Source organism: Schistocerca serialis, chromosome 11, assembly GCF_023864345.2.
Source record: "Schistocerca serialis cubense isolate TAMUIC-IGC-003099 chromosome 11, iqSchSeri2.2, whole genome shotgun sequence".
In the NCBI taxonomy this organism is placed as follows: Eukaryota; Metazoa; Arthropoda; class Insecta; order Orthoptera; family Acrididae; genus Schistocerca; species Schistocerca serialis.
The window spans coordinates 75,753,926-75,776,301 of record NC_064648.1 but is presented as its reverse complement, the minus strand read 5'-3'; the positions used below and the strand labels follow the sequence as shown (position 1 = coordinate 75,776,301).

At 41.2% G+C, this 22,376-nt stretch overlaps 1 protein-coding gene across 3 annotated transcripts in view; it reads right to left on the bottom strand.

The window, feature by feature from the left end:
* LOC126427316 (ankyrin repeat, PH and SEC7 domain containing protein secG-like) overlaps positions 1-22,376 on the bottom strand; it is a 115,380-nt gene that overhangs the window by 12,657 nt on the left and 80,347 nt on the right. For 2 of the 3 annotated variants that reach the window (XM_050089625.1, XM_050089624.1), the window contains exon 5: positions 2,893-3,042. The exons of the other annotated variant lie outside the window; for it this stretch is intronic. In XM_050089625.1, coding sequence (XP_049945582.1) covers positions 2,893-3,042 — 150 coding nt within the window. The remainder of the gene's footprint in view (positions 1-2,892; positions 3,043-22,376) is intronic. 3 annotated transcript variants of the gene reach the window in all.

Below are 22,376 nucleotides of genomic sequence, written 5' to 3'. Positions count from 1 at the left end.
GTCAGGCTCTCTTACTTATAAAATTTCAGGGTACGTTATCAGTATCTTTCTATACTATCAGACCCATGGGTGAACTTTTGTTGACTGCTTGTGTACATAAAGCTTTTAGATTGGGAAACGTATTCTGACAAGTATTTGCTCAATTTGGCGCAAACATTAAATGTAAGACATCGTACATCTGTGGCTGACCATAATAGGTAATTAAAGCCCGAAATCCTTGAATCACTGGGAGAGAATAAGTTTTCATAAGTCACTGAAACATTACTGATCCCAATGTCATTGTTAAAATTCTTGACAAGATACCTTGTTTTCTCTTGAATAGATACAGACTCGTCTATTGTCCAAAAACTTTTAGGATTCTGCTCTGATTAATTGTAAAGGAGTGTTTAATACTCTGAATTGCCACTTTTGTGCCTGTAGAATTCAGGCATCAACTGAAATGTGTCTTACAACAATATCAGTTCACTATCAGACAGGGTTATTTCACAAAGCGACAGTCAAATTCTGTGACTACCACTATAGATCAATCATTTCAAAAAACAAAAGTGAAGTGACTACGAATTTACTCTGAAACTGGTCTGAGCTGCAGAAGGTTTTACAGCTGGGGGCATGTGACTGCTGTGTCCATCTCCACTCAACCATACCCACACAACAGGATTGACAAAATTATTCTTGAACCAGAATGGCCGCCTTTATCACTAGGACTCCGACAGGTCCGACTTCCACTTTCGTTGAAGCTGATATTGCCACGAATGATTTCCAAAAACTGCCGCTAGACGTTGTCACATACGTCTCTCGTAGTAGGGTAAGCCATGGATCTCAACTGATTCCACTCCCACAGCTGCGGTGTTACCACACACCCTGTGAGAGAATTTCTCATTATACCGTTGGGACAATAATCGTGGAAATGAAAGTGAAGGGTTCTTCCCTACATGGGTAATTCATGAGACAGGAAACCATGTACGTCTACGTCTACGAGATTACTCTGCTATGCACAATAAAGCGCCTGGCGGAGGGTTCAATGAACCACCATCAGGCTGTGTCTCTACCGTTCCGCTCTTAAACGGCGCGCGGGAACAATGAATACTTAAATTTTTCTGTGCAAGATCTCTTATTTTATCGTGATGATCATTTCTCCCTACTTAGGTGGGTGCCAACAGAATGTTTTCGCATTCGGAGGAAGGAAGCTAGTAGTTGAATTCAATGATAAGATCCCGTCGCAATGAAAAACGCGTTTGTATTAATGATTGTCAATCCAATTCACGTATCATGTCCGTACCACTATCTCCACTAATTCGCGGTAATAAAAAATGAGCTGCGCTTCTTTAAACTTTTTCGATGTCATCCGTCAGTCCCACCTGATACGGATCCCATACCGCACAGCAGTACTCCAGAATAGGATGGACAAGAGTGGTGTAAGCAGCCTCTTTAGCAGACCTGTTCCACCTTGTAAGTGTTCTGCCAATGATTCGCAGTCTTTCGTTTGCTCTACCCACAACAATATCTACGTGATCGATCCAGTGTAGGTCATTTGTAATTGTAATCCCTAAGTATTTAATTGAATTTACAGCCTTCAGGTTCGTGACACTTATCACGTAATCGAAATTTTGTGAATTTTTTTTAGTGCTCGTGTGAATAACTTCATACTTTTCTTTGTTCAGGGTCAATTGCCACTAATATAGACCAGGAACGATAGAGGGCCTCTAACAATACCTTGGGGAACGCCGGATATTACATCTGTTTTACTCGATGTCTTTCTGACAGTAAATCACGAATCCAGTCGCGCAACTGAGGCAATATTCAATAGGCACGCAGTTTAGCTAGGAGACGCTTTTGAGGACATGTGTCGAAAGGCTTCTGTAAATTAAAAAATATGGAATCATTTTGACATCCCCTGTCGATAGCACTCATGACTTCACAAGTATAAAGACCTAGTTATGTTCCACACGAACGATATTTTTTAAGCCCTTGATGATAATGTGTCAATAAATCGTTTCCTTCGAGGTAATTCATGATGTTCAGACACAGCATATGTTCCAAAACCCTACTGTAAATAGACGTTAGTGATATGAACCAGTAATTCAGCGGATTACTCGTATTTCCCTTTTTGGGTATTGGTGTGACAAGAACAATTTTCCAATTTTTAGGTGCGAATCTTTCTGTGAGCGAGCTGATGTATGTAATTGCTAAATATGGAACTTTTGTGACAGCATATTCTGATAGGAATCTGACAGATATACAATCTGGACAGGAGGCATTCCTTCATTAATCGATTTAAGCTACTTTGCTACACCGAGGATATCTACTTCAATGTTTCTCACTTTGAAGTTATTCTTTATTGGAATTCAGCAATATTTACTACTTCTTATATGGTCCAGGAGTTTCGGAAAACTATCTTTGATAACTCTGCTTTAGTGGCACTTTCATCAGTGACTTCACTGTTACTATCGTGGAGTGAAGGTTATTGACTGTGTCTTGCTACTGGTGTGCTTTACATATTACCAGAATGTCTTAGGGCTTTCTGCCAGATTCCGAGACAGAGTTTTCGCTGAAAACTGTAATTGCTCCCAACACACCAGCACAGTTTCTATTTTTGGGGAAATATTTAGTGTTATCTTACACAAGTAAATACATTGAATGACTTAGTTGTGTTAGGAACTGAAAACAAGTCACGCTACAATCCTGTAGAGGGGAGCTGAAATCCCCTTATATCCTTGCCTCGTCGAACGTCACAATTCATGAAAGGAAAAACTTTATACGAGAACTACAACTTCTGCTTCGTCAAAAACGTAAAATAGCGACATTCGATTTCTTGACTTTATTACTTGGCTAACTGCCCAACGTGTCGCACTGTGATTGTGGACAGTCTGCACGTAAAGTGACAGAACTCACCGCAGGAGAGAGATGGCGGCTTCATCAGGCTGGGGAGTCGTCTGGGGAGTGGTGGGGGCCCCCGCTGTGGCTGGGCTCTGGCCGTCGTCGCTGAGGCCACTGTGCGGCTGCGGGGAGGGGCCGGTCCTGCTCTCTCCAGCACCTGGCGTGCTGCACAAGAGGAACACTGCCTCAAAAACGGTTTTCACATCGAGTCCTGTGGGCAGATTACCACAGACTGTGCGGCTGAGGTACTGTCCACACACAGATAATAGAACACGCACTGCCAAAGACAGTAGTGGCCCACGTAAGATGAATGACAACATTCAGGTAATCATACATCTTCCTTCTCCTCATTTTTTCATACATGCAGCCTAGCATATTACACAATATTTGGTACAAAATAAAGCATAAATATAAGATTTCATTCAGGTAATCATACATCTTCCATTTCCTCATTTTCTCATACCTGTAGCCTTGCATATTACACAAAATTTGGTACAAAATAAAGCATAAATATAAGACTTGTACAAAGCTCAACAATTCTGCTTACAACAACCATTGGTCAACATAGTTTCAATAGACAACAGCATAAATCACAGAGAAATTTGAATGACAGTACCCCATCAATGCACTTAACGTGGTACTGCCGTCATGAGATGGTGTTTGTAGCTCGTGTGTTAAGGGGCGTTTGACGTCAAACGGGCCAACTTGGAGCAGACGAGGCAGCACAAGACACTAATTTCTTCTGTCTATATTTTTACAAATAAGTTCATAGAATTTTCTTAATATGACCAGGAAGGATTCAGGATTCACACTCACAGAAGTGGAAGTTCAAAAAAATAACGTTTCTTTCTTTTACATGTGAAATTTCATAATTTTTTTAACTTACTACTGGCTGCATTTCTTACTATATGTACACTTTTCTTCATAAGTAAGAGAGAATATTCGATGAATTTTACACAGCCTACAAACCATACTTACATGTGTATGAAACCCTAGAGTTTATTTTATTTATAAAAAGAGATGACCTGTTATATTTTAAACTTCATGTTTAAAAAAAACCTCAGATTTTATAGTTAATTATCTCAAATTTTGCCCCAGTTTTTAATAAACATGTAAAATTCTAGAGATTTGCATGAAGGAGTTTGTGTTTAATGAGGATACCACGTTTGAAAAGCATTGGATATTTATTTTGGATGTTACATGTACCAGAGAACAGAAATTCGTGTTCTGTGGAATAGGGTCATTAAAGTTTCTGGCTGCTTTTGGCGTCTTTTAGCACCATAAATAGGTTCTTTTCCATTTTGTAAATCAGCTCTCGTCTTTTTCACATTCCTATGCTTCACTCTTTCCGAATTCATTACCTCCAAAAATCATATACGTGCTTTCACTACAAGCTCTGTGTTTATCGCATACAAAGCTTTGACACAGTTCACTCTGCGCTTGATTCCCATTTTCTCTAAAACAATCCGGCTTTGCACACCATCATTAAAACATGAAACTGCATCATAAAAACCAACAGCAAGTGCATTTCTTCCCATAAAAATGGTTTTCGGCAATCTTTTCCAAGCACATTCGTTAAAGCTTTCATTAGGGTTTTGGGTACCGCCATGAAGACATTTCTTCTATGTCAATAGTCCTTTGTTTCACGTATGACCATCACTGGCGCAAATATAAACATTCGAATTCTACAGAGCGAAATACATGTATGTATGACAGCAGAATGCTGTGCAAAGGGGTGTGGCGCTGCATCTTGGTACACTTAAGACCAAATAATGTGCCCTATAAACTCTTAAGTACTTATGTTTTATACATCAAACTATTCAGACAGATGTACGCTACAAAACAGGCATGTTTTCGAAAAATCGTTTCATTTTTATTTTTGTATTCCTCCCCCGCTTAAGAGTCAGGAATCGGCCTATAGAGGGATGCTAAAAATCTCTTTGGGTTTTTTCGTCGCTGTTGTGTGTAAGAATGATGCGAAAATAAACACAGAACACGAAGAAACGGGTATAAATAAAGAAATGGATAAATTATGCCCATGATATGATGTTCTGCGAGGCCGTTAGTTTGTGGGATGCTGCTCCCGAACATTATTGGTGACCCAAAACAACTCAAGGACCGCAACGCTCGCGTGACGTGGGATGACACGGGGAACCGCGTCAGTTCTCCCCTGGGGCCAGGATGACGACAGCCTAAGTCGCCAGCCGCCCCAGGAGTCGCGTCGCCCCCTGGGTAAACGGCAGACAGCCCGGCGGCTGCATCGGGGGTCACCACTGGGTGAGGCGAATGCTGCGCCGAAAACTGGAGTCGACCCCCATGTCTGTGTACAGCAAGAGAAACTCGAAAGCGCAGAACTGCTCCTTTGCCAAGCAGACTACCGCCACACAGGATGGCATTTCGGTCTTGCCGCTGGCTACTCGCTTTCAAAGACAAGTGAGACGTTAGGTATTTATGGTACAATGAAAAAGTTGATCTTTGCGTGCTAGAAGTAGAGTTATCACTTTACTGTTCCACCAAGTCATTAGACTTCCACTAGTCTTAGATAGAGTGCTCGTACGCCATTGCCGAGTAACAGCTGCTCTGAGTGTTTTTTCTCTATGTTGGTATTTTAATGCCTCACAAGGATGTCAAAAAATAGCCAATAACATTATGTCTACAAGGCACAATGTGGCTGATAAATGTTGCATAATATGAAACTCAATGAGGTAGGATAGAAGACAGTTACCGAATTTTGAGATGTTTAAAGGAAGTTTGCCCATTCATGATGAATAGAAAGAACGCTTGTTAGTTAGTCACTTTCATGTTCCATGGATCGTTTCGCACGATAGATCGTCATGTCGTGGAATCAGTCATTTTACATTGAAATTGATAATTAACTCATACATTTATTTGTACTCTAAACATCACCACCTAATTACTATTCTTTTTCCCCAAAATGATAACAAGAAATACAGATGGAGTTACCAGTCCCACCCACAACTTTTTACACATTACAAACATAGTAAGTTTTCTACGGAATAGAAGGAGTTCTCAAGGAGAACCTTTTTCAATTGATTTCCAAATTTTACCTTACTGTGTGTTAGACAGTTTATGTCACATTGTAAGAGGTCAAAATTTTTTGTTCCAACAGTGTGCTAAAGACAACCTTAATGTTGACTAATGAATGTCATTTTTTCTTCTAGTATTGTAATTATGTACCTCATGGTTCCTTTTGAACTGTAGTGGATTGTTTACAACGAGCTTCATGAGGGAATAAATATACTGTGGACCAGTAGTCAGAATGCCCAACTTCTTAATCAGATGTCTAGAAGATGATCGCACGTGAGTGCCACATATTATTATTACAGCTCGTGTTTGAGCAATAAAGACCTTCTTTTTAAAAGAAGAGTTACCCCAGAACATTGTTCCATACGATGTTGCTGAATGAAAATAAGCAAATTATGTCAACTTACTGATTTATCTCTCTTCAAAATTTTCTATGATTCTAGGGGCAAATGTAGCTAAACTAAGTTGTTTTAGGAGTTCCCAAATTTATGTTTTTCCAATTTATATTCTCATCAATATGGACTCCTAAGAAGTTTAAAGTTTCCATCCTATGTATTACTTCATCGCCATGTGTTGCACATGTCACTGATGCAGTACCCCCCAGAGGTGCTGAACTGAATATAATGTGTCTTTGTGAAATTCAGGATGAGGCAATTTTCAGAAAACCACACAGTGATACTTTTGAGAATTTTGTTTACCATTTCTTCCAGTTCTGTATTAATACTGGGAGTGATTACAATACTGTTGTCATCTGCAAAAACAACAAATTCTGCTTGTTGTACATTAGATTGTAGATAATGCATGAGAAACAGTAGTGGACCTAAGATTGAGCCTTGGGGAACGCAATATGTGATTTCCACCCAGTCAGAATTATGTCCCTGAATTCTGTTGGTTGAATTACTACTAAGTACAACTTTCTGCAACCTCTTGAATAGATATGATAAGATCCATTGGTTGACTACACCATCAACCCCATAAAATTCATCTAGCAGTATATTATAGTTTACACAATTAAATGCCTTGGATGGGTCACAGAAAGGCAAACTCTGATTTGGTGACAATATTATTGTTCCCAAGGTGAGATAATCTTCTAGAATACACCACATTCTCAAAAATTTAGGTAAATGATATAAGCAGTGAAACAGGTCTGTAGTTGCTGATGTCTCTCTTATCTGTGAAATGAAAGGTGTGACATTCAAATGCAAAAGAGAACACTATTCAGTCTGTAAATCCAAAGAAGAGAGAAGACAACGATTGAAACAAGTGTACTGTTACAAGTCACTGTTTCAGAATTAATAATTTGATGCATGACAGATAAATTGATGTACACAGAAAACGCGATGAGTTGTCCTTGTGGCTTCTTACAGAAACACGCCATCAGCTGCAGTGTAACTGATAAGAGTTTCAGATCTCCATGACTGGTAGACCGGACACCACAGCGCATTTATATAATGCCAGTGAACAGTGTCAGATGTTGTGTGATACTTGTGATGCATGTGTTATGCATTTCTATGCATGTGTTATGTGCAGCTGACATAATCTGAAAGTCCCTCCACTCTTGATCTCTAGTTGCCTGGCAACAATAAGATATTGGGGCATTTAGATGTTACAATGTAGTAGTGTTGAGTTGTAAATGACCATGAGGGCAGGCACTATCTTTGTCAAGGTTAGTCTATCACGTCTGGTCAAGACAAGGGAAGAATGCCATATTGCATACTGGGCTCACAGTGACCCCTTTACAACTGTGCCTACCATCTGAGACTAAATAATGGTCTTTTTTGAGCAATGTGTTGTCCTGCACCATGGTTCAGAGTTTCATTTGTTAGTGTATTTGTTTATTTATGTCATTTTCTCAATACCCTGTCGGTTGAAACAGCGATCATTGCAATTTATAAATAACAGACTCAATAGCCAGAACATTATGATCGTCTGCCTATCATCGATTAAACCTGTACTGGCAATAGCAGCGTCACTTCACGAGAAACGACCTGGACCCTCATCACGAGCCTTTCGGAATGCACGACTTTGTTCGAGGAGCGCTGTGGTGAGTGCCTTCGACATGTGGGGAAACCAAGGCGAAACTATGTCCAGACGTCATGGGGTTGGGCGGCCATCCCTTATTACATATCTCGAATGTTGTAGGTTGGATAGACTGGTAGAACGTGGCAGATGGTGCAGGCTACAAGTGTGTCTGAACACATAGTGCACTGAAGACTCCTAACTATTAAAAGCCTCTTTTAATACTAAATCATCATGAATTTTCTTTAGAAGCTACAACTACTACTGTTACTACTGACAGTTGTTACTAATATTGACAATAATACTAATAATTCTACTGCTATTACAAAAGATAACATTTCATTTTCTGACTCAGAGAGAACAGTTAACCAGCTTACAGCCTTGTATAGATCTGCTATTTCCATATACAGACGTCTAAGGTGGACACACATACACACGCAATTTATTAGAGGGTGGGGTCAAATAAAAGCAGCCAGAGAGTAGAGTTCTATATTACAAAGCAACACAACACAGGAAAGTAAATGCAGCACTATGCTGACTACAGCAGCTGTTCAAAATGACCACCATTCATCTTTTGATACTTTTGGGCTCTGGTCAGTAGGTTGCTGAAGGCGGAATGCCTGAATTGCTGCAGTCTCACCTGGAATGTTCTGCTGCAGTTCTTGAAGACTATGAGGATTGTTGTGATTGACTTTGCTCTTGAGGGCTCTCACGCAGTGTAATAACACACTGACAAATCAGACTGACATCTGCTAACAACTGTGAAGCTTGAAGATTGTGTATCTGTGCTCAAAGGTTCGGCTGGCTGGATGGACAGTTTCTCCATCCTGTTGGAAGTAAATGTACCCCTTTCCTCCTCCATTAATGCTGCCACAAATAGCTCGAAAATGTTGGCAATGTGATGGGCCAAAGTCAGCAGCTGATTAAAGAAGGTAAAACCAGTAATGCTGCGTGCAGACACTGCACACCAGAAACCGACTTTCTGATCGTGCAAAGGTGTTTTCTGGAAGTTCTGCGGACTCTCTGCTACCCAGGACCTGTTATTCTGTGAACTGAAGTAACAACTCAGCTGAAATCAGGCTCCACCAGACATAAAGAACAGATCCATCTACAAGCAATTCATTGTTATCTCAGTGAACAGCCATTCACAAATGTGGAGGTGCTGAGGAACATCTGCTTGTTTTAATGCATGACCAACAGACACGCGATAGATATATATACAGGGGGTCCATTGATCGTGACTGGGATAAATATCTCACGAAATAAGCATCAAAAGTAAAAACTACAAAGACGAAAATTGTCCAGTTTGAAGGGGAAACCAGATGGCGCTATGGTTAGCCGCTAGATGGCGCTGCCATGGGTCAAACGGATATCAACTGCATTTTTTGAATAGGAACCACCATTTTTATTACATATTCGTGTAATATATAAAGAAATATGAATGTTTTAATTGGACCACTCTTTTTGCTTTGTGATAAATGGCGCTGTAATAGTCACAAACATATGGTTCACAATTTTAGACGAACAGTTGGTAACAGGTAGGTTTCTTAAATTCTAATACAGAACGTAGGTACATTTGAACATTTTATTTCGGTTGTTACAGTGTGATACCTGTACCTTTGTGAACTTATCATTTATGAGAACGCTTGCTGTTACAGTGTGATTACCTGTAAATACCACATTAAGGCAATAAATGCTCAAAATTATGTACGTCAACAGCGAGTAGTTTGTCTTACGTAATGTTCGCATATGCATTGACAATGCGCTGACGCATGTTGTCAGGCGTTGTCGGTGCATCACGATAGCAAATATCCTTCAACTTTGCCCACAGAAAGAAATCCTGGGACGACAGATCCGGTGAACGTGCGGGCCATGGCATGGTGCTTCGACGACCAATCCACCTGTCATGAAATATGCTATTCAATACCACTGCAACCGCACGCGAGCTATGTGCCGGATATCCATCATGTTGGAAGCACATCGCCATTCTGTCATGCAGTAAAACATCTTGTAGTAAAATGGTTCAAATGGCTCTGAGCACTATGGGACTTAACTGCTGTGGTCATCAGTCCCCTAGAACTTAGAACTACTTAAACCTAACTAACCTAAGGACATCACACACATCAATGCCCGAGGCGGGATTCGAACCTGCGACCGTAGCGGTCACGCGGTTCCAGACTGTAGCGCCTAGAACCGCACGGCCACTTCGGCCGGCATCTTGTAGTAACATCGGTAGAACATTGTGTAGGAAATCAGCATACGTTGCACCATTTAGATTGACATCGGTAAAATGGGGGCCAATTATCCTTCCTCCCATAATGCCGCACCATACATTATCCCGTCAAGGTCACTGGTTTTCCACTTGTCGCAGCCATCGTGGATTTTACGTTGCCGGTTTACGTTACCGTTGTTGGTGAATGACGCTTAGTCGCTAAATAGAATGCGTGCAAATAATCTGTCATCATCCCGTAATTTCTCTTGTGCCCAGTGGCAGAGCTGTACACGACGTTCCAAATCGTCGCCATGCAATTCCTGGTGCATAGAAATATGGTGCGGGTACAATCGATGTTGACGTAGGATTCTCAACACCGACGTTTTTGATCCCAATTATCACGCAGTTTGTCTGCTACTGATGCTCGGATTAGCCGCGACAACAGTTAAAACACCTACTTGGGCATCATCATTTGTTACAGGTCGTGGTTGGCGTTTCACATGTGGCTGAATGCTCCCTGTTTCTTTAAATAACGTAACTATCCGGCGAACGGTCTTGACACTTGAATGATGTCGTCCAGGAAACCGAGCAGCATACATAGCACACGCCCCTTGGGCATTTTGATCACAATAGCCATACATCAACACGATATCGACCTTTTCCACAAATGGTAGACGGTCCATTTTAACACGGGTAAAGTATCACGACGCAAATACCGTCCGCACTGGCGGAATGTTACGAGATACCACGTACTTATACGTGCGAAAACAGTGGTCCAACTAAAACATTCATATTTCCTTACGTACTACACGAATATGTAATAAAAATGTGGGTTCCTATTTAGAAAACCACATTTGATATCCGTTTGACCTATGGCAGCGCCATCTAGCGGGCCAACCGTAGCGCTATCTGATTTCCTCCTTCAAGCTAGATGAGTTTCGCTTTGTAATTTTTTCGTTTGATGCTTATTTCGTGAGATATTTGGCCCGGTCACTATCAGTGGACAACCCTGTATGCAGGTCTGCATAATCAATGTGATATCCTAGTCTCTTGTAACAGGTGTTGGATTGATTTGGTAGGTCTCTGATACATTTTCTCGTGCACTGCAGCTATGTTTGTGGTGTGCAGGGGAGTTTATGAATTTTTTTTTTTACTGGTTCAAAACAGGTCCGTTTGACATCACTTTCGGATTAAGCGTTGCATGGGAGTCGTTGCTCGAAGTTTAACAACACTAAACTCTGCAGAAAACAAGTGAACACACCGTTCCCATGACTCCGTTCTAACATAACTTTTCACAACGAACGCCCGCTACTCCACTGTGAGTGCCATTGTCCCCTCTGTAATGCTTCACTCACACTGACACAGGCCTCACTACACTCTGAACTGATGTGGATCACGTGGTGGACTTACACATGGCATGCATGTCACAGGGTGTGGCTATGTGCATATATTCACGTGCAACCGTATCCAATCTCCCAGGCCACTTTCATTTGCTCCACCCTGTACTAACAGAAGTATCTAGGGTCTCTCTAGGTTTGGAGCCAGATTGGCCACGCTATCATGTCCAGCAATATTTTACTGCCTCGAGACAGCACTGCAACGGATCAAAGTGTATCACTTATATTTCACTCATTTTTCTAATCTTCTTAGATACACTCGTGGCCACCTCCCTTAACGTCTTTGTTATTGAACCAGCCAATCGCAGTAATGTATTGTTTTGTTCACAGTCCCTAAGGTCATGAGCATATCTTCCTCGTCCCTGCATTGGTGTCAGAGGCCACTAGCAGATGGACTATGGAATTATTCAGCCACGTGTAGCTGTCATTACTACCAACACAGAAAAGACTTCTTTTGGAGTGGTTCTGTGAACATAATGCATAGACTACTCGCATTACAGCAATGAATCACATTTTGTACTGGCGCAGATGAGCATCGTCAGGCACTATGGCGGCGACCTTGGTAGAGGTCGCATTCTTTCTGTTTTCTGGAGATATGCAGCAGTGTTACTTCTGGGGTCATGGTATGTGGATCCACTGGCTAAGACCTCAGCTCAAGACTCATAGTGACTGAGGACGCTGTCGGCGCAATGGTATGCCACTGCCATCCCTTGTCCCTGTTTGCTACCTCTCATGCAACAGTATTGTGACATCAACAATCAACAGGAAAATGCTCACCCACACATGGGATGTATCTCCATAAATTGTCTGCGTGACGCTGAAATACCCCCATGTCCCGAAAGACATCCAGATCTAACATGTCGGGTGTCAATCCATCGCAGTGCTAGTAACTGTGATATCAAGGACGAGTTGCAACGGTTGTGGCCCACTTTCCCTCAGGAGAGGACAAAATGACTTTAAGATTTACTTCCCAACAGAACCAATGCATGTGTCCAGGTAAGTGTGGTTGCAATGCCAAACTATAAATGAGTTCATACCACTAAGTTCTGTGTATATTTGACTCGATTTTTCAATGACTGATGTAATGTCACATACCGTCTCAACATGTGAAGTATCATTTCGTTTCGTGAGCCCTTCCGAGTACTTCAGTTCTTTTTGATGCAATGTATATTTAAACGTAAACTCTACATCAAGCGATGTTCATAGTCTTACGTGGGGGTTATCTTTCCAGTCTTAAATGCTTCACTTTCTGCAGACTATACCATTCTCTTTCGCAGCTGATAAAGTCCATAAATTTATGTTCATGTGTGATACTCATATAGCAATACACCAGAAATCTACTTCCACATCCATTCCCTCCAAGATTAATTTGGGAGATATATAATCAACAATGAAACTAGAAACTCAATCCACTACATTAATATATACAGAAACTTTGGAAAAGAATTTTAGCTTAGGAAACAATTCCCATACTACCACACTGAATGAACATAATACAAAGAAAGATGTTGTCATCGATTCAAACAATAAGTTTAATGTTAACCATTGCCATCTCTGCTTTTTAGAAACTAAAATTCGATTTTTTCGCCGTAATACTTCGCTAACGCCACCCTCCTCTGATTTGTTTAAATGTATGCTTTGACAGAACTCATGACATGCCACAGACGGGGGTTGAGTTGGGACTTGTGGTCTGCACAGCTGTGATGAGGGTCTGGTCACAGTCGCTGTGGTCACTGTGTGGCTGTATATTGGGGGTTGGTCCTGCTGTGTCCAGTGGCTGGCCCACAGTGCTGATGTAGACTGTTTCGATACATGTATTCACACGGGGAACAGAGGGCAGCTATCTATCCACAGATAATGGGACCAATACAGCCAAAGGCAACAATGGGTCCACTAATCCACTAAGATAAATGGCTTACCTAGTGAGACAATCAGTTTACACACTGCCTCTCATGAGTTCCTCATACTAGCGGTTAAACATACCGAGTTACAATCACTCAGAAATTAGATTGGCTAAACATTTAAATTTACTTCATTTGCTACTATGTCCATCAGATGGTGTTTGTAGGTCATATGCTACAGACTGGGCGGTAGGGGGAACATACAGTAAATATGATGACAGATACTTCTGAAATGACTGGGGAAGGAAATTCAGAGAAAAATGGAGCACAGTATTTGTCATATTACGAAGCTACTGCACTAAAAATTTAACTTCCATTAAAACCTTTATCACAGAACTGATACTTCGGCCAATAGATTTATTTGATTCACACTGGCCAATGAGCACTCACACGAAACAGGTGAACGTTGAATAGTACCTGACTGGGAGGCTGAACGAGTCTATGAGTATGATCAGCAAAATAAGCAGACATTAATTTTATATATATATATATATATATATATATATATATATATATATATATATATATATATATATATATATATACGCTCATGGCTGATTACAGGTTATTTCTCACTGAAATGAAGAATTTGGTTTTGTTACTGGGTTCAGTGTAATGATATTTATCAGACTGTATTAGTATATGTCATGGATACAAGAATGATTGAATATGATTGAAAACCATGAGAAATAGGTTACGTAAGGCAATGCACCAAATATATCTCAGTAAAGATTCATGAAATCATGCTTTCACATAGAAAGTAGAGAAAGTCCATTGTGCCTTCTTCTAGTTAGAAGAAGATACAGGCAAATATCTGGAGACTGCAAGGTGGTCACTGAAGTGTTTGAGTGTGTGTGAGTGAGTGAGTGCATGTGTGTGTGTGTTTGCGTGTATGTGTGTGTGTGTGTGTGTGTGTGTGTTTTATATTAGTGCATAATAATTTAAATATAAGTGCAATGCACAGACAAAGGAACTATGCTACATGTGCCAGTAGATGGAAATTTGTATGTAGTGTGATAACGAGTGAAAAAGTTGTGGCTGGTGTTTGGACGACGTGCAATTTACAAGTGGTGCTTATGAAGCAAGTGTTGTCATGGAAAAAGACAAGCATTTCCAGGGTTCTGCAAACAATGCTACATGTAGCAGCGGTGTTCAATGGCAGTAACTGTTTGGAGATACGTGTATCAAATGAGAACTGTGTTACTGAGGATGTGGCAGTTTCTACTTTTGACACTTGTAGTTGTGTGTGTGTGTGTGTGTGTGTGTGTTCGTTAACGTTTGTGATTTCTCACAAAGAAACTGGGCTATGAATTTACGATTGACATAAGAACAGAGGCTTCTTGCACATGCAGGTAATGTGGATGGATACTTGTGTGTGAACTGGATGTCATGGTAAGCAGATGAATAGGTACAATGCAGTAGTGTACATAGCTTGAGGCAATGAAGAAGTTACTGGTTAGGTCTTGTGACATGCACACTATTTAAGTTAAGAAGTGGATTTCCCAACTTTATTTGTAAATAATTCGGATAGAATTACATATTTAAGGGGAGCCGGAGGTGCCTATGGTGCCCATATTAAAATCACTAAGTTTGAGGAACATTTATGAATAAACTACCAAATAGAAAAATTTGAATTTTTTTTGCATAAAGAGTGGTTTAGTATTGCAGTTATGACAGAGGGATTTTGGAGTATCTTTTCTAGTTTCCTTCCATTTATTTTTTTTATTAATGATCCAATTTTTTTTACAAATAATTGCTTTATAATTAAACTGAAATGAAACTACTGCACATTTTGCCAAATGGCTGTGTTACAATGTAAGTTTGACCACTAGGAGTGCTGTATAAGAATTTCATCCCTCTAGCTTGTGTGGATTTTGAGAAAATGTTCCTTATATTCGAAAAATTCTAATTTGTGGGAAATGGCTATCAAAGTTTCTCAATACATTCCTGCACTATAGAATGGATTATCAGGGTCTTCTTCTTCATCCTCCAAACGCTTCCTCTTCTGTCTTCTTTTCTGGCCTGTTGTTCCATCCTACTTCATATGCCTTTCTCTTCTTTCTGCACCTCTTATCCTGTCTCTGTCAATATTTCTTAGTGCTCATACAGTGTTCACCCCAGCTGTAAATCCTAATGCCTTCAGAACTTCACACTTCACACTGTTCCCTTGGTTGTAGCTTGGTATTGCATCACAAATGCCAAAGTGCTGTGTTTTTATGCTTACAAACACCCTTTTAGGAATCACTTTCCTAATCAAATTGTTTACGCTCTCATGAGGATTCTGCGTCTTTCCGTGTAGACATTTGTGTAACAATTCTGGCTGTGCTAAGTCATTAAAAATTGGTTTTATTGCATTTATCACAGCTGCTGGCAAACCATGTTTGTGATCATAGTCCTTTTTTGCATTATATTTGCACCAGGAATCTTTTGGGCACAGGCTGTGTTGACGGTATTCATTGGAAGAGGCAGTATGAAGGAACAATGCCCACACTGCTTTTCGCATGTCACTAACATTACTAGTATTTTGCCTTATAGCATACCCATAGTATCTCTGTAGACGTTCAATCACCTCATCAGTAAGCCTTCCTCTCCCTCCTATTGTCTTTCCATCACTAAGCTTACTTGAATCCAAAGTTTGTTTGAGCCTTCGAAGCCGTGCACCCATACACTTAAGCACATGCCCAATGCATTCCAACCTTTCAACTACAAATTCATTTCCATATGGTTTCAGTTCCTCTATAGTCTTGAAACCTTTGGAGTCACCATCCCCAAGGTAGTATTGTATCTAACGTTGTATCTGGGAATTGAACCTTCAAAAATTTGTTTCACTCCATCCACTTCCATTGCTCCACTTGATCCACTGAAATTTGCTTCACAGGTTCCACTGTGCTCTCCTTTGATTTTATTTTTGCACCTACAATGTTTTGATAATATTGCAACATCTATCACTTTTGCACTAGCACCACAAGTAGCAGTTACAACCCCATTCAGGGATTTATGACCCCTCTTTTGCCAGGAACCATCTAATGCCACTACCAAATCCCTAGACCCACTGTTCATTTCTACAGATTCCTCCACTGCTTCCTTCATGGTTTTCAAAGCCACTTCTTCAACAGAGGATCCTACCAGTTCACAGTAGTACCCAAATCTGCTTGGAGGCGATGGCAAGTTCATAATACCACAAAACAGTTTACCAGCGGCAGACCCTTTTCCAATGGATCGAAGACCATACTCAAGTTGAACATTCACATCAAACACTCCAGATCGTCCATTTTCACCAAAGAGACTGGCATGTGAATTGTAGAAAGTCACTTGATACTTGCAACACGCACAGATTATCTTCATCTCACAAGCTAAACCAAAGTGCTTTGTCATCTCTAGTCCTACTCCTACACTTGAACACATTTTGCACAGAACACTTTCTTTCAGCACTGAAGATAATAATCCAATATTCAGTACTTCGTTAATATCATCACTGTCACTAACATATTCACGACATCTGTCACTTATACCATTCAGCTTCTTGCTAGAAGATGTCACAGGGCTATGGCCGGCCATGTGTTGCTTAGCAGAACACACTGGTTCAGTAATTGTAGTATCGCAGCTTAGTATTAGCGTTAATTTTCTTTTCCCTACGTTCTTCCTCTTCTTATATACACGGTTACTAAAACGTGGCATCGTAACCAGAACAACGCTTTACACAAGAAGTATAATACTACCAACAACAAGAGCAACACTGAACTAATTCGAAACGGTAAACAGCAAAGAGACGATGTTCCGTGCTCTTAGCGCTTCATTTGTCACAGAAAACAATATAACCAACCCTTGCACACTCGATGTATGCGTAACATAAGCCGCTGTGTGCATAACAGGCCGAGAAAATCCCAAGCATTTCGCCAGGAAGTCACGAGAGGGTGTTAGATGCATTTAGCGGCCGCCCATTTCCTCTGCAGGCGTGGGGGAAAATGGTAATAACTCAACTTCTAGGGCGAGTAGAACAATAATTCAAAGTTTACATTAAAAGAGGAATGTTCCAATTAATTTTGGGTAGCAAAAAAAAAATCGTCATTTTTTTGGATTTCACCACCTCCGGCTCCCCTTAAGGTTAATGTGTAAATAATAGGCATCTTGAAAACATGGCTATGGCGATAAGCATTTTCATTCAAACATTGATTTTCGTTTGTAATTATGGAATACACTTCTGTAACAATAAAAATAAATGAGAAATGAATCATTGAGAGTAAGGATTATTATGTGAAGGATATGAATTCCAGTTTTTGAAGCAGCTCAGTAAGTGGTGCACAAAAATTCAGATATATCTAAAAATAAAAGTAATTTATGGTAATTACTAGTCACTAGCATTATAGTGAGTATTTATAATGTGATATGTTCATAAAAAAGAATAGAAGGATCTAAAGATCTCTTTCATTTTGACATGGTTGGGGATGGACCAATAACTGGAACGGGTCAGAAAAGGAAAACACTAAGTTCTACCAGAAGAAAACACTGCAAGACTAATATTTACAAAAGCCACAAGGGAAATTAGGCGAAGAATGTTCAGTAGATATTTGACAGACCCTCCTCTAAGAGCCAAGTACGGAGTTTTCACACAAAAAAGCGCCTTCCTTTGTGTGTTGCACAAGGGAGTGCACTGAAGTATGGCAATATCATGGGAAAGAACAGACTATAAGCGGGAAGGAAATGTGAAGGAAGACAGAGCATTATGTGGAACTGCCTGTAGCGGCAGAGCTGTTGTGAAACCCGGTCGCCTTTCTTGTGAGGTGGTCATGTGGTGTTCAAGAATTATGTTTTTATATCACCTTCTTTAAGAGAAATTTTCCATATATGCTCCGATTGAGAATAACATTTTCCTTAGAGCTTAGTAAACTTCAAAAACGTTTTTTCTGATTCCCCTCGAATAGTTCGTTAGACTTAATGAATTTTGTTACAGAAATGGTCAGCGAATCCCACATATATATCTAGAAAGTAAAAGGGAGATACACAACACGCAAAAGTGTTGTACTGATATGGGTGTAGCGACTAATGTGGCAGACTACTCCACTACAACGAAGATTTCACGTTTTACAGAATGGAAACGTCACGAATAGGGAATTTAAAATACGTTGCTGCACACCTTGAACTGTGCTGCAGCATTCTAAGATACACCATGTGATCAAAAGTATCCAAACACCTGGCTGAAATTCAATTACAAGTTCGTGGCGCCCTCTGTAGGTAATGCTAGAATACAATATGGTGTCGGCCGACCATTAGCCTTGATGACAGCTCCTACTCTCGCAGACATACGTTGAATCAGGTGCTGGAAGGTTTCTTGGGGAATGCCAGCCCATACTTCATGGAGTGGTGCACTGAGGAGAGGTATCTTTGTCAGTCGGCAAGGCCTGGCACGATGTTGGCTTTCCAAAACATCACAAAAAGTTCTTTAGGATTCAGGTCAGCACTCTGCGCAGGCCAGTCCATTACAGGGATGTTACTGAGGTGTAACCACTCTACCCCAGGCCGTGCATTAAGAACAGGTGTTTGATCGGGTTGAAAGATGCGATCACCACCTCTTCATCATAACCGCCTCCAAAGTTTACTGTTGGCACTACACACACTGGCAGATGACGTTCAGTAAGCATTCGCCACACCCACTCCCTGCCATCGGATGGCAACATTGTGTACCGTGGTTCTTCACTCTACAAACGTTTTTACACGGTTCAGTCGTACAATGTTTACTCTCCTTAAACCAAGCGAGACATTGTTTGCATTTACTGGCATGATGTGTGGCCTATTAGCAGCCACACGACCATGAAATCCAAGTTCTGTCACCTCCCGCCTAACTGCCATAGTACTTGCAGTGCATCGTGATGCAGTTTGGAATTCCTATGTGATCATATGGATAGATGTCTGCCTATCACACATTAAGACCCTCTTCAACTGTCTGCGGTCTCTGTCAGTCAACAGAAGAGGTCCGCCTGTATGCTTCTGTGCTGTACGTGCCCCTCCACGTTCCCACTTCACTATCACACCGGAGACAGTGACCTAGGGATGTGCTGGAGTATGGAAATCTCGCGTACACTTGTATGACACAAGTGACACCCAATCACCTGACCACGTTCGAAGTCCATGAGTTCCGTGAAGCGCCCCATTGCGTTCTCTCACGATGTCTCATGACTACTGAGGTCACTGATATGGAGTACCTGGCAGTAGGTGGTAGCGCAATGCACCTAATATGAAAAACGTATGTTTTATGGGGAGTCCGGATACTTTTCACCACATAGTGTAGATGTTTCCCTGGTCCTGGTAAGGAGCGACAGACCTGCTCCGCTTCTTCACCTTCACTTTACACAATATAACGCCATTTATAGGTATCTCATTCCCAGAAGCAGGGGAGACAACAAACGAGAACAGAGGGTACTTTGAAGGAAGAGGTTTAGGGTAGCATGTACAGCACAGAGAACAGAGCGGGCTTTCCCTAGCTGCCAACAGCACATGTCACTGTGGTCGCTGTCTGTGATCTGAGCAGTCCATCATTGTGTGCATCACTAGAACGGAACCTGCTGTGGCCACAGATAATTTTCCTTTTTCTTCAAACACTTCAGGAGCTAACGTGAATAACAGCTTGTTGTACACATGCAATTCAATAGAAATGTTGACTGCAAATAAGACCTAAATAATCCACGTAGCTATGGAAATCTTGGCAATTGCATGATTGCTAACTTATCTGTTAACAAAAGATTTGTTGAAAATGTTATTAGAATTGAACGAAAGCATTGTGAGCCATCAGAAAGTGCTATTTCTATTTCCAGTGTGTGTGTTTATGGGTCTACTGTGCAATGGCCTTCAGACATCCATGCATGTTTGAAGAAACAGGTACTGCTGTGAGCTACAGCTGCATGAAGTACAAGAAATGTATTCACAATCGTGAATACGATGACACTCCAACTGTACAGTATACTGGTGATGTCAAAAGCTTGATCTCAGACCTGGACTGGAATCTGAATTTCCCAATGTGCAAGTATGATCGCCGAACAACTTCGTCTATGCGAGGATGCTTCAGTGACCGACCTAAAACTCCACATATCACCGTGAGTTTCCATGTCTTGCTGTAGAACAATCACTGTAACTCTCACACAGGAAGAAACTTACTTATTGTTGCTACAACCTCTGCCTGGGCATATGAATACTACTTACAGTGCCTGTGTTTAAAAACCTCCTATGGCATGTCCTTAAGACAAGGATGCATGTCTGAAGGAACAGATCCTGCTGCAGTTCACAGCTGTATTTAGCATAAGAAATGTGTTTGCAGTTTAAAATACGATGAGATTCTCACTCTACAATTTACTAGTGACATTAGAAGATTTGTGCCAGACTGGGACCCGAACCTGGATTTCCCACTTAATGCGAGCAGTGGCCTTAACAACGTCCAGGATCCAGGTTAGAGTGTCAGTATGGAAGAAATTTTACTATTTTGCCAATATATAGGGTACACCACCTAATGCTTCCTCCAGAAACATTGCGGGTATTGAAAGTGCTATTCATCTGCTGTTTTCATACAGGGGATTGGTAGTCTGGATCTCGTATTGTTAGCCAATCCATAGATTGTACTAATACCTAGGAAGTGTATTTGTGGTGCCAAGATACACTTTTCTAAATAGACAAACTCCTATTGACATTAACAAACGAAAAGTAGCGTAGATCCGAATGTCAGTGGTGTTTGTTGCAGGATCCAAGTATGAGTCGTTTACGAGATACCATATTTGAAATGTTCGACATCGGCACTTGTTTGTGGCATTCAACCTGCTTAGTTGCGAAGTACAATGTCTTTATGTTTGCTTACTTCGAGCATGCGTGTTCCTTGAGACCATTTAGACAAGTTATTCTGTTAGTGTGTGACAATCTAATGCAGACAACGCCGGTATTTGTATGACATTCATTATGTGACCAAAGGTATCTGGACACCCCCAGAAACATTCGTTTTTCATATTAGGTGCATTGTGCTAATACCAACTGCCAGGTACTCCATATTGGCGCCCTCAGTGCACATTACACACCGTGATTCAGCAGAATGGGGCGCTCCACGGAACTGACGGACTTCGAATGTGGTCAGGTGATTGATGTCTCACTTGTCAAACGCGAGATCTCCACACTCCTAAACATGCGTAGGTCCGATGTGATAGCGAAGTGGAAACGTGAAGGGACACATACAGCACAAAGGCGTACAGGTCGACCTCGTCTGTCGAATGACAGAGACTGCCGACAGTTGAAGAGGGTCGTAATCTGTAATAGGCACACATCTATCCAGAACATCGCACGGGAAATCGAAACTGCATCGGTATCCACTACAAGTACAATGACATTTAGATGGGAGGTGACAAAACCAGGATTTCGTGGTCGAGCGGCTGCTCTTAAGCCACACATCGCAGTGGTAAATGTCAAATGACGCCTCGCCTGGTGTAAGAAACGTAAGCATTGGACGATTGAACAGTGGAAAAACGTTGTGTGGTGTGACTAATCATGGTACACAATGTGCCAATCGGATGGCAAGGTGTGGGTATGGCGAATGCCCTGTGAACGCTCTCTGCCAGCATGTGTAGTGGCAACAGTAAAATTCGGAGGCGATGGTTTTATGATATGACCGTATTTGTCATGGAAGGTGCTTGCACACCTTGTTGTTTTGCGTGGAACTATCACAGCACAGTCCTACATTCATGTTTTAAGCGCATTCTTGTTTCCAACTGTTCAAGAGCAGTTCGGGGATGGCGATTACATCTTTCAACATGAAAGAGCACCTGTTCATAATGCATGGGCTGTGGCCGAGTGGTTGCATGACAGTAACGTCTTTGTGAAGGACTGGCCCACACAGGGTCCTGACCTGAACGCTACAGAACACATCTGGGATATACTGGAACGCCAGCTTCGTGC